General features: G+C 43.5%; 1 protein-coding gene across 3 annotated transcripts in view; it reads right to left on the reverse strand.

Annotated features, from left to right (window-relative positions):
* Positions 1-6,502, reverse strand: part of PHF21B (PHD finger protein 21B) — a 167,371-nt gene extending 160,869 nt beyond the window's left edge. For all 3 annotated transcript variants that reach the window (XM_068951384.1, XM_068951434.1, XM_068951376.1), the window contains exons 1-3: positions 6,007-6,502; positions 5,278-5,310; positions 4,929-4,994 (exon numbers count right to left, since the gene is read on the reverse strand). In XM_068951384.1, coding sequence (XP_068807485.1) covers positions 4,929-4,994; positions 5,278-5,310; positions 6,007-6,060 — 153 coding nt within the window. In that variant the 5' untranslated portion in view covers positions 6,061-6,502. The remainder of the gene's footprint in view (positions 1-4,928; positions 4,995-5,277; positions 5,311-6,006) is intronic.
* Between the last annotated feature and the right edge of the window lie 6,677 nt (positions 6,503-13,179).

Here is a 13,179-nt window from a genome sequence, read left to right on the forward strand (position 1 = left end):
TTTATTACCATTTTCCCCCAATATGAATGTGTAAATCTCCATGCAGAATGACTGAAAGCACAAACAGAGTGCTAGGATTGCTATTATGCAAATTAGATTCCCAAATTTCTCCTCCAAGGAGCCAAAGGTAAATTCTTCCCTGGTTTTGTCACTTTTTCCACAGGTTTATTAAAGCAATCAATAAATTACTAGCTGATTCTAGCCTCCCCCCCCTAAAAAAAAAGAAGAGGAACTGAAGCTTTCTGAATTACAGTCCAGAACTAATCTTTACTTTGATCCAGTAAGTTCTACAGTCGCTCGGTTTTCTCAGCAAAGTCAGTAGGACCTCAGCGCGCAGAAGAACGGCAAAGTCAAGCCCATATTTAGTACCTGTTGTCTCTCTGTTTAAAGACTCAATACAGTGATTGGAAAGCTTCATATTCCACCTGGGGGATCATCACCCTGTCTCCTCTGACTTCAGTGAGTGCTCCGTAAGGCCCTTGCCACTAAATTCTGCTGGGAGGAACGTACATAGATACAGCTCTTGCCACAAGAAATGGGAGCGCTGTGTGCGTGCCTCAGGATAGAATTTGACATTGGGTTCAACTTGATTTGGAAATGCCTTTCAGGCTTTATCTCTGCTTTCACTGACACTTATAACCCCTATTTTATTTCAACAATTTTGAAAGTACCCAACCATATGAAATACTGAGCTTTGGCAAATGTCAATAATTTCGCCTTTACCATGTGTAAACAATGCTGCCATTTCCAGGCACAGCACAGCGCACATTTCAACAAACCACAAAGACATCTCCCCCTTTCTCCCCAAAAGAAAGATACAGCATGGGCAAAACCAGACATCTTGAGCTCAACGCTTTCCAACAACTTGCATAAGAAGTGTATTTAAATTTTAAGAAGACTAATGCTTTCCACAAACAGGCTTTGCTGGTAATCACCAAAAGTAAAAATACAGTCAGAGGTTTAATTTCAGATATATTACTCAAAAATGCAAACCAGCACTAACACAGGTTGGGAGAGTCTGCCTGAAACTAGTGTTGATTTTCTGCTTAGATAGTAAATCATGGTAAAGAAATGAGGCAGTGCAAAAGTGAATGTCATATATATAATGTCTTTCAGGAAGACATATTTTTATTACTGAGCTCCAGGACAGGCTGTCTGAATTCAGAGTTCATCACAGTTGAAAATACAGTAGCTCACACATGCTCATTGTTAATTTTTAAGACCTGGCTTACCACCTAATACTTACTTATGTTACTTATGTCAGTAACAGTTAACTTGTGACTGGAGGTTAAAGGTTTGTTTATTTGTTTATCTTAATCTATTAATTAATAAGAGACAACTTTCTAAAATGAGAAGACCCTTAATGACTCTTTATGGAAATAAAGAAAGCAAGAAACACGTGCAGCAGAGCACCTCTGGTGTGCTTTTAAGACCAATGCTGGCTCTTATGATAGCTCTTTTATTTACATATAAATGCTTGTTGCTTGACAATTTAGATAAAAATGTTACTGCTGCTCTGCATGTGATGTAGATTGAAGGTGTAAAACCACTGGACCAACTAATGGAGTCTTCACACATCATATCTTGTTAAAGAAGAGGTAACCCACTCTCAAATGCTATTACAATTCATCAAAACTATAGTATACAAAAGATACATTTCTAACAAAAGTCTAACTTTGTCTTTCTGAGCAGAACACCAAATTAAGCACTGATTTAAGCTACATCATTTAAATAATGAAAATGATGTCTCCATAATACTTACTTGAAACCACTGGGAAAGTATTAAAACTATGTTTAATTCCATATTTCTACACCAGTAATGTAAAAGAAACACTGACAATGGGGAACTTTAATTAGGTTTCAAATTGAAATCTAACTTTTCACAAAAGTCTACTTTATACATTTATCTCATGTGCCAAGAGTTGAGTTTGTCTTTCACTTCTTTCTGTCTTTATTTGTAACTTTTAAGAAAAGGAAATGCTGCCATAAATGCTAACGGCTACAATGGGAAACTGAAGAATGGGATCCTGAAAGACAATACTCACTCCTGTTATATTTCTAACAGATGTGGATGATGTGATCATCCATTCATTTTACTATCTGTTTCATCACCCACGTGTGCCTTTTAATTGAAACGTAATTTTAGCATCTTTTGTATTCAGTCCATGCACAAAGGTATACATTATCGAATTATGAATCAGCTGTTCCTAAACAAATCTGCTGGGGACGGGTTAAAAGAGAAGGAAAGTCAATACTATATAGAAACAACCTCCCTACTTACATTGCCTTCTTAATTTTAGGTCAATGTTTTGGTACACTCACAAAAGGGAGAGCCTGAAACCACTGAACAGATCCAGTAGCACTCAAACTACTGCCACAGTAGCCTTTAGTGCATCTCCTTCATGCCCTGAAGGACCAATAGTTCATTCATAAGCCATTATGCAAGGAGAAACTACTAATTATACCAAATCTGAAAAGTTACACAACCTTTTTGCGACTTGGTCAAAGGCTAAGACCTCCAAACTCATTTCACTTGTGACCCAAGAAAGATTTCAATTTAGACCTCCAGGGGGGGCAGTCTGGAGCAAGAGGACACCGCATCATCACCACCTAGTATCTTATTTATACGCTCTTGTTGCATTGGATGTTGAAATCGGTAAAGAAATGTAAAACTAGGTTTTTGCCTAAAAATAGCAGTTGTTCTTGCTAGGCCAGATTTCCTGTCTATCGAATTTTAGTATTGTATGTTTAATTACTTTAAAGGCTATAGATTTATTTACAAGAGTATGAGAAGGGAGAGTCATAAATAGGAGACCATTGTTTACTAGTTAGTTTGGATAATACAGAAAACGTTGTGCAAGCTTAGCAAAAACCTTTTTTACCGAGCTGAATCAGAACATTCCAACTGTATTTTCAAATGTGTCTCTCTGCCTTATCTAAATTCCAACATGACACATAATAAATAGCTTCTCATTTACTATCATCATAAAAATTTAAACAGCCTTGAAATAGTTGCTACAATACGGGGGAAAATGATCAAATGTATGTTCTAAATACCCACTTAGAACAGTAAAACTATTTCCATATTGAAGAAAGAACACATAAAGATGCATTGTTGCAGTAAAGGCTGCTACCTCATTTTTTTAAAAAAAATCCTCTACTCAGTATAGTAGTGTTAGAGTCAACAACTTGCTGTTTTACACTGCAAAAAAAAGGACTAACAGCCCTTAGCTATCATGTAGTGTCAGATTTGCTTTAAAAAGGAAAGTATCTGATTTGATTCTATACAGTGATTAAACATCTTTGTGCTCTGCTGAGTAGGGTATTCTATCCCCTCCCCCCTCCAAAAATGGCATCAAAGCAATCAAAATGGTAATGTTCAGCATGAATGGGGCCCCATCCCCCACCTTCAAACTCTGCAGACTTTTCTCCATGTTAGAAGGAACCAACACCCCTTCCTCACAAAATGGAAGCTTCCACTACCAAATTGAGAGTGCTGACAAATTCTGATTACAATAAACTGGGAGGAAAAGGGTGGCATGCAATCACCATCCTCCAACGGGCACGGATTATATATGCACGGCTCACTTTTCAACTTTAACCACAACTCCAGCAAAAAAAAAAAAATTAAAAAAAAAATTGTGCTTGTCTTCCCCCCGTCAGTCAGTCGTCCCCCCCCCTCCCCCCGACCCCGGGCGGCAGCCCCGAGGCTGGCTCCGCGCCGGGGGCAGCGGGGGGCGGCGGCGCCTGGCCCGCCGCGGCGGGCGCTGTCCGCGCCCGTGGTGCTGAAGGGGCCGCTGCATTCCGCAGCTACCGCCACCCATCCCGCCGCCGCCGCCGCCGCCGCGGGGCCGGCCAGCTCCGCGCTGCTCCGCGGGGCCGGGGGGTGAGGGGAGGGGGGGCACACATCACGGGGGTTGGGGGGGGGCACCCTTGGAAAGGGGGAGCGCTATCCGGTTTTGTCAACTGCCGCCACTGCCCTCGGTGCATGAGGAAGTCAAGAAAGTGGAGGGGGAGGGGGGGAGAAGAGAGAGTTTTGGGAGTGGGAGTGCGAGTGCGCGGCGGCCGCCGCCGCTGTCCGCGGTGCTGAAGGCCCCCGCCGCCCCCGGCAACTTCCCTCCCCGCCGCCGCCGCCGCGGGGGCGGGGGCGGGTCACACGCGGAGCCGCGTACGCGGGGGTCACTCGGCACGGAGAAAGTTTGGGGAGGGCGGGGGGGGGGAGAGAGGGAGGGGGAGCTGGGAAGGGAGGTTTCTGGTTTGTTTTGTTCCCCTCCTCCGTTTTTTTTTTTTTTTCTCTTCCCTCCCACGACTGAAACAGGTTAATCTGCTTTTATCCGTATTTTGGGGAAGGGGGGAAAAAAGTGAAAGTGCCTAAGTGAACTCGAATCAAAAGCTAACACGTCAGATCAGACCAAGGGAAGAGAAAGGCAAGTGGGGAAGAAAAAAAAAAAGAAAGAAAGAAAGAAAGAAAGAAAGAGGAAAAGAAATAAAATAAAGTGATCAATACAAATCAGTTCTGTAATCGAAAGCAGAAATGGCTCCAAACTGGGCTCCAGCCTCCTTGTTCCCAACTCTTGCTCTGCACATTACGCGGAAGTGCACAAAGTAGCCCAAGATAGGAGAATTTTCCATATTCCTAAAACATGTCGACCAACTCAAAATGGACGCCTCATTTTTTTTTTTACGTTTTAACTACTGCTTATCTTTTTACTACTAGTACTAAAATCATTCTTTCCCGAGCAAGACATCTAAGAATCCGACCTCATTTTGAAAACATGCATTTTCTCACTTTACGCTTAGGAAAATGGATGTTATATTCTCTGCTGTCGGTATTTTTCAGCTAACGCAGACACTTTTCGGATGTTTAGAAAGTGCATTGTAAAAACAAGAAGAAAAACCAAACACAACTGAATCGATCTGTTCCTTACTTGTTTTTCATTAAGAGCTGCTATTCTTGATTGCCTTTCATGGATTTGTTTCTTAAGATCCCCGTTCTGCAAAAACGGCAATAAGATGCATATTAAAGGCAAAGTGTAAACTAACCCCTGTAATGAATAAACTTGCGATCTAGAAATTGTTCAAAGGCAAAACCGTTCCACCGAAGCCGTACAAAAGCATGCACACACAAAACACCCTCTTTAGTAAGAAAGCTCAGTGCAGACTACAAAATGAGATCTCTTACTGATAAAGTTTCTCATCCTGCTGTCCCAACACAACTGCGCTTATTACAGCAGGGATAAAATACTGAAGAAGAGAAAAAAAAGGATCTGCATTTACCTGTGGATCTTGCTTCATCTGTGCAACTAGTTTCTATAAAAAAAAAAAAACACCCCCCCAAAAAGGAGGAATTAGAAACTGTTTCAAGTTTAATGGATTTTTTTAAATGTATGGATGTGTGTGGACGGGGGAGGGAGGGGGGTAAGGAACAAAGAGGCAAGTAAACACTGCGAGTCAGTTTCAAGCAAAGCTCATAAATATTCAAGTCTCGTCCTAATCTCTCCAACACACACACACACACACTCTCACGCACACACACTCACGCACGCACACACACACACACAGACACACACACACTCACACACATACACTCACACAAGCACCGACCGCAATGTTAACTCTCCGGATCTCCACAACACACACACACACACACACAGATATACACACACAGGCACACAGACACCGACACACACACACAAACACACACATACAGAAAAAACTCAGCCAAACAATCCGCAAAACTACTTTGGCGAAGTGCTCGCCATTGCCGCGGGGGGCCGGGGGGGCCCGCGGGGAGCCCCGGCCCCGGCCCCGGCCCCGCCGCCCCCGGCCCCGGCCCCGCTCCCCGGATCGATAGCCCCTGCGACAAGAAGCAATCGCTACTTGGTAAGCATGCAACACTGGCTCCCTTCCGATTTCCCTCTCCCTCTAAAAAGCGCCGGGGATAGAAAGAACATTTTTTTATTATTATTTTATGATTATATTTTATTATTAGTTTTTTTTTTTTACCTGATGACATTGGATTTCCACTTTTAACGCCTCTTGCAAGCTGTGTAGCTCCATCCCTGCAACTTGCCAGGCACTTTTTCTGCCACTTTCAGATCCGAATGAAGTTTTTTTTGTTTGTTTGTTTGTTTGGTTTGGTTTTTTTGTTTTGTTTTGTTTTGTTTGGCTTGCTTTTTTTTTGCCTCCTTTTCTTTTTTTTTCCTTTTTTTTTTTTTGGCTTTTTTTTTCTCTCTTTTTGCAACCGACCAGCCAGGCAGCCACCCCTCCCTCCACGGGGGGAAAAAAAAAAAAAAAAAAAAAGGAAGGCAAGAAAGAAAGAAAGGCCAGGAAGTGGAGGAGGGAGGGGGGAAAGGAAAAAGGAAAAAAAAAAGCAATAATAATAATAATAATTTAAAAAAAAGCGACAACAACAATCGAAAGAAACAACTACTCAGGCTGCAAAGCAAGTTCTTTGCCTCTTTGCTGGGGACACGGACTCATCACTCACTTTCCGCCAAACTACCGGGGGGGGGGCCCCTCCCCGCGCGCCGCCGCCCGCGCTCGCCCCCCCCCCCCCCCGCGGCCGCCGCACGAGCGCGCGCGCACTCCCCCCCCCCGCCGCCCCCCGCCCCGCCCCCCGCCGCCGCGCCCCCCGCTTCCCGCCGGACCCCCTCCTTCCCTTCCCCCCCCCGCCGCCCCCACCGCCGCCGCCCCCGCCGCCCAATGGGGCCACGGCCAGGACCGAGACCGGCAGGGACTATATTTCTCCTCGGAGCGCGCGCGCGCGCGCGCGCGCGCCGGGATTTCACTTTGCCTCGGGAAAAAGTTGTGCCGCGGCTCGTCAATGCTAATGCGGCGGTGCCCGGATGGAGCCGGGAGAGGCGGGGGGGGAGGGAGGGAGGACGCGGGGGGGGGGGGCAGTGAAGGCTTTCGGCCCGCGCATGCGCACCGCCTTCAACGCCGCCGCCGCCGCCGCGGTGGGTGAGAGAACAACAAAGTGCCGGGGCGCGCGCGGGCGGGAGCGCGCGCGGGGCGGGAGGGGGAAAGGGGCGGGGCGGGCGCGCGGGGCGGGGCGGGGGAGGGGAGGGGCCAACGCTCTTAACGGTCGCGCTGTGGCCGCCCCCTCGGCGCAGCGCGGAGCCTGCCCGGGCCTGAGGCGGGGGAAGGGGCGGGCGGGCGGTGGGGGGAAGTTTCTCACAGTTTCTTCTTCCTCCGGCTGTCTTCTCCCTCACTCGTGCCCCTTTCTTTCCTCCTCTCGCTCACTTTCTTCCTTTAGCCTCGTCCTCCCTTCCCTGCGCTCCTTCTTTACTTCCTCGGCCCCCCGGGGTGCGTAAGGAGCTGCCAGGCAGGAAAGTAATTTCTTTCAGCAAGCTGGGAAGAGGCCACTTGTGCCCCTCGCTGCAGGGGATGGTGGCTGCTCGAGGCCCGTTTCCCCCCGGGTGCCATGAGAGGAGTCACGGCTCTGAAGTCCACTGTCTGCTCCCTGGGCCTGAGGGCCAGGCTCCGGCAGGGCTGCCAGCACCCACCCAACTACCTGTTTCCCGGCTAGCTCATTTAGAAGAAGAGTCACAGCAATGGAAAGCAGGGCAACACGTGTCGGGGACGGCCTCAATGCCTGTCTCTGTCCTGGCATCGAGACCCCAGGTAGAAACCTGGGTGCTGCAGGCAACATAACAGTGGGTGCTGACTTAGCCACAAAGTGATGTTTCACTGATTTAGATGACTTCAAGCAAGTAGGCAGCCTTGTGTCCGGGCATGCTACTATTCCCTTGGCAGCAAAGCGAGTTTAAATTGTTCCCTGCTTACCCTGCACGTTCAGCTTGTTCCTCTCCAGCAGAAGCTGCTGTGCCTGGCTTGTGCTGACCCAACTGTTGGTGTGCTTGCACCCCAACCTGGGATATTTAATGTGATCCGCATTAAAAAAGCAGACAAAGGTTTTTGTTTTTGTTTTAAGGGAACTAAAATGTTGAGGGGGTGAATTGCTTCCGGATCTCCTTCGTTTCACAGGTCTAATTGGGAATACAGGAACACAAACTGTGTTGAAGTGTTCAGCAACTGAAGAGGAAACATCCAGGAAGTCTGAGACGGTTGGGCACAAGTCCCATGGACAGGAATCTGCTGTTGAGAAATAGTAATATGGAACCATGGTCTCCATTTAGTTACTAAATAAAAGAAGCAAGGCTTTAAACCAACATGGAAGGGTTGAAACGAGTGGATACGCCACTTCAGCCAAATCAAGCCATAATTCCTTGATTGTGAGTAATGAATATAGGTGCCACCAAGTCACCCCGCAACACAAATGCGATGTAGATCAGGGGTGGACAGAAACACATCACCTTTATGTCACTTTTGTTCCAAAACAATATGTGACCCAGCTTCAGGTCATATGGGCAGACAATACCTGATCGAGCGTGAAGCCTGTTGTCAATTTTTAGATAACATTTAAACCAGCAGCACAAATTTATACCAAGTCAGTGTTTTGCCATGTAGCTGCAGTATTTTTGATGCCATAATAGGAGCCCTACGGTAAGATTTACTGTCTTGTTGATGCATGGCCAGAGTGTCATTGGAAGCCAAAAATAATGTTCCGAATAATTTTATTGATGACATTGAAAATTAAGGGCACATCTTAAACAAGCAGTTAGATGATAGAGTGATGAGAACCTTAATGTATAAATATTCCCATTCCTGCAGTGATTGCACACAGAAATTGTATTTAAACTGCACTAGAACATTAGGTTGAAACTAACCCTAAATGATTAGTCAGTATTTAAAACACCACTGTGCTCCAGGTGTGCTTGGATGCCAATTTTAATAGCTAATTAAATTCATCTCAAAACTAATTAAAGACACCAATACACACCAAAACCAACTTACATCAAATATACTGTAATTAAAACTGTTTTTGAGTTATAACAGGCAGGAAGTCCAAAACATGATATCTAGCTTTCATTAAACTTCTCAATTATAAACAATGCCCAAACATGACATAAATTCTTATATTAAAATCATACATAGATTCATGGTGAAATGTTCTCAGATTGGCAAAATGAAGAATAAAAATCTTAAACATTGAATTGTTTAATCTTACAATTAAACACAAGCCTCAGAATGTTTTAGAGGACCTTTATTCATGATAGTAATACTTCTTTTTGTAACTGACTACGATTTCAGCATTTATTTAGTATATGCGCATAGCTTGAACAGGCAAAATCAAGAAGCTAGTTTCCTTCTTCCTCTAAAGATAATTTCTAAGTGGGTTCACTTTCTAGTGTCAGCATACTTGGTCTGAGGATTGAAAATATTTGCAGGGGGATGTTTAATTCTCAATCAATACAGTGTATTAGCTGTACAGGGGATTTTAACAAACTCTGCTTATTCGAGTAAGGACAAATAGGTCAATCCTGCAGATACTTATGCATAGGAAAATGTTTCAGTGTGAAATCAGTGTAACTTCTCATCTGTTAAGTACAAAAGTATTTGCTTGTGCATGACCCATCAAAAGTAAGGCTTTAAAAGGTATATTAATATCTGATAAGACCTGACATCTGTAGTGAAGTACATGAGTAGGCTTCTAAGCAGTCAAATGAGTCTACTCACAGGTTTACGATTACTCTAAACAAGCCAAGTAACCATTTGCAATACATTTCAAAAAAGAGAAGCCTGAAGTAAATTGGAAAATTTACCTTTGTAATCTCTGGTTATATCAGTGCAAAACTTCTGTGAGATTAGAATGAGGCCCTGACTAAACTAGTGAAGGATGATTTTTTTTATATATTAGTTGTTAATTCATTGACATTCTGCTGGCTGATTTGTTTTAATGCATATTTCATTGGTAGTGCAATAACAAGAGCAAAGTCTTTTTCTCAGAATCATAAGATAGTTACTTGTTCATCAAAATAAAAATAGCAATTACTGTTAGCCTAACTTGCAATTTCATAAAGTGTACAACTTTATGAAATCACCTGCAAGGGGTTAGGGTTATTGCGTTGTCCTTCCCGCATCAGTAAGATGCCAACAGGAAAAGTTTTGAAATTTGTTTCAATCTCTCTGCTGTTCAAGAATTGGTTTATATGTCTGCAAAGCTATGATGGGTCACAGATTTCAATGTGCAGGAAATGTTGATATAAATTAGAAAACATAATGAAGTACATTGCTTTTCATTTATTGATATTGCTTATAGTGTTTTTCTCAGGAAATTGTGTAAAATACATTAATCTGTCAACTACATTTATGCAATAATGTTATGCAGTCACCTATAAAAATGTTAACAGCTTTGTGCAATTTACTTGGAGATTATGGTGGCAAAAGTCATCCGGCTTACTGGAGGGGCAAGAGAGCTCAGTGAGCTTCCCTTCCACCCATGTATCTGCATAAGGGGTGCTTGCAGTTCAGCTGGAGAATGCAGGAGTAATGGGAGACCAAGCAGAACAGCTGGCAGTGTTGCAAAGGGGTCTGTTTAAGCATGGAAATTTATGGTCAGTGCCACCAAAAAAAAGTCCTGTTATGTGAACATGTGTTCGTATAGTCAAACACATTTTTCATTGACCCCTGGAAAGACTATCCTTGCTCATAGCTTCTTTTGGAACATCAGAAGTCCTCCAAAGAGACTGTACCTTTCCTCTCTCCTCGCACTGGATGAGGAATTTTACACACAAAAATACTCTGCAATCCTAGAGTAAAGGAGTGTGTTCTACAGTGAAGTATAAATGTATACAATTATTCTGATGAATAAGGACCAGGAGGCCAATTTTACAAATATTTCTATACACGAAAAGCTTTGTGCATGTGAATCAATTTGATAGCCCCTTGTAATAAAATTACTTAGGTGCAGAAGTGTTTCAGAATCAGACCCTTTTTCTACAAAAAGTTATTGCAGAAATGTATTTGACGTATTGACCTATCTTACGGGATTGCCGAAAAATGCACAGCACAGCATCAATAAAAGACCAATAAATGACACTTCTTGTAATATTTTTCTGCATACAGAGACTCATGACCAATCATTGCATCAAGAACACAAACCCCCTGAAAGTCCTTGTTCTAATGTGTCTAATTATAGGCAGCCAGGAATCCCACACCTAGCTGTCAAATCCCACACTTTACATCCCTACATGAGCTCATAATGTTCTTCCCTTACCAGATACCATTACTGATTCAGGAGAGGACTTGCAAAGCTACAGAGGAGAACAAGGCACGTAACTGCCTCCTGATAATGCCTTATTTCTAATATATTTGTCTTAGAAAAGGCAGTTCTCCCCATGTAAAGACAACCAATGGCTTCACTGCAAGTTCCTTGCACTTTGAATTCCTCTTCCCAAATTGGCAAGGAAAAGTATCTGAAGATAATAAGGTCACAGGGAGCATGCAGGACAAGAGGGGATGCTCAACACAGGCTGTCCCGAGACACTGCTTGAGGTGAATGGAAGCTGTGGGTACTATGAAGGTTCATTTTTGTACAAGCCAGGATTAACTTTCCTACAAGAGCAAAGGGCACTGTATGTGCATGGGAAAAACCAATGGCAATAAAACCTAGGAGCCAGCTAAGAAGCAGAAAGAATAGCAGAGTTTCAAGCCACACCGAGAAGCTGAAGATTAGCTAACCTAGCCAAGAAGTATAGCATCCTGTATTTCCTAGATATCTCCATTCTCCAGTCTATTGATTCCCTTTTAAAGATCATCTCTCCATCTTAACTGAGAAGGTGCTTTACAGAACTGGAATGATTTTATGGAAGTAACTTTTTCTTCTTCACAAAATCAAATTTACTGGGGATTAGAGACAATGATTGTCTCATTCGAGACTGGGAGATGTAGCTAGTTCTTGTCTTTGCTGAAAAAAACCTTCAGGAGAAGCAAAATGAATCAGGAAACTCATGAGTTGCCAAACAGACATTATAGGAAGGGAGGGATATGGAGAACGGTGAAATGTCAATGTCCTAAAATACATAGGAAGCTGCAACATTCATCTGAAGAGCTGATCTTCCTGATTCTTTTCAAAGTCTTTGGCACCCTCTCTGTCTTATTACCTGGAGTGCCATCTCCCAACAATTCCTTCACCAGAGTTGCAAATTATCCACTGTTCCCGGGTTCATAGGTTACCTATTCCATGCAGTTGCAAGAGGGATTATGCTTCTGTTGACTTCCTTTACTCAGTAAAATTCATACCACAGGAGCAGGATTTATTCGCCTTTCATCCCTTCTTTATCATGCATTTCAAGGCTGAGAGGAGTATTAAGGACACATTGTTAGAAGAGAATGACATCAGAAGGCAATTCAATGCCTTTGGAGATTCACTGCGGGAAGAAAGAACTTACCATACCAACCATGCATGGCAAAGACCTCAGCTGAATTTTGGCAACCCCACTTTAGCTAGATTGCTCAAGCTGGTGTTCCTTGTCCGCAACTTTCTGCCTCATCCAGTTGTTTTCTTTTGTTTTTTTCAGCATCCTTTCAGTTTCCCCCTGCTGCTGCTCAACTCACATACTTTATCCAGTCTGATCTTACTCCCTCATTTAAGAATTTAAGATTCTTCAGCACGTCTTCATTGACGGTCTGACATCTAGTGATCCTCCTTCAGTGCAGACAAATCCTTCCACCTACTCCTTTCCTCATCTCCTGCCAGAAAATCTTTGACTCCAAATAACATTTATCCCTCCAGAGACAGAAGGGAAGAGAAGCAGCAAATCAGCATCTAACCAGATTTCTCGCGCTGCCCTTCACTGATTATGACTGCATAATATTTTCATTTGTGAACAACGTGATGAAATGGGTAATATTACATTTGGAGATAATCTGAGATTTGGAGGGCAATAGGTATGTTGGAGGATAGGATGAAAGTTCAGAATGACTGTGACAAACTGGAGAAGTGCTCTGAAAAAATAATGTGCAATTCCATATGAACAAGTATGAGGGATTACATTTAGGCAGATATAATCAACTTCAGAAATAGAGGCATAGGAGCTAACTGCTTAGATAGTGGTTCTGCAGGACAGGAATTTGGGTTTATAGTGGATCACAAGCTGAATGAACATCAAAAATGTCATGCTGTTGCAAAAAAGGTTGAGATGCATAAACAGGAGCGTAGTCTTTAGGACACCTGAAGTGATCCTTCTGCTCTACTCAGCATTGGCAAAGCCTCAGCTGGACAGCTATCTCCAGTTTTGAGCACCAAACCTCAAAGAAGATGTGTCTGAGTTG

The sequence above is a fragment of the Struthio camelus genome, chromosome 1 (assembly GCF_040807025.1).
Source record: "Struthio camelus isolate bStrCam1 chromosome 1, bStrCam1.hap1, whole genome shotgun sequence".
Taxonomy (NCBI): domain Eukaryota; kingdom Metazoa; phylum Chordata; class Aves; order Struthioniformes; family Struthionidae; genus Struthio; species Struthio camelus.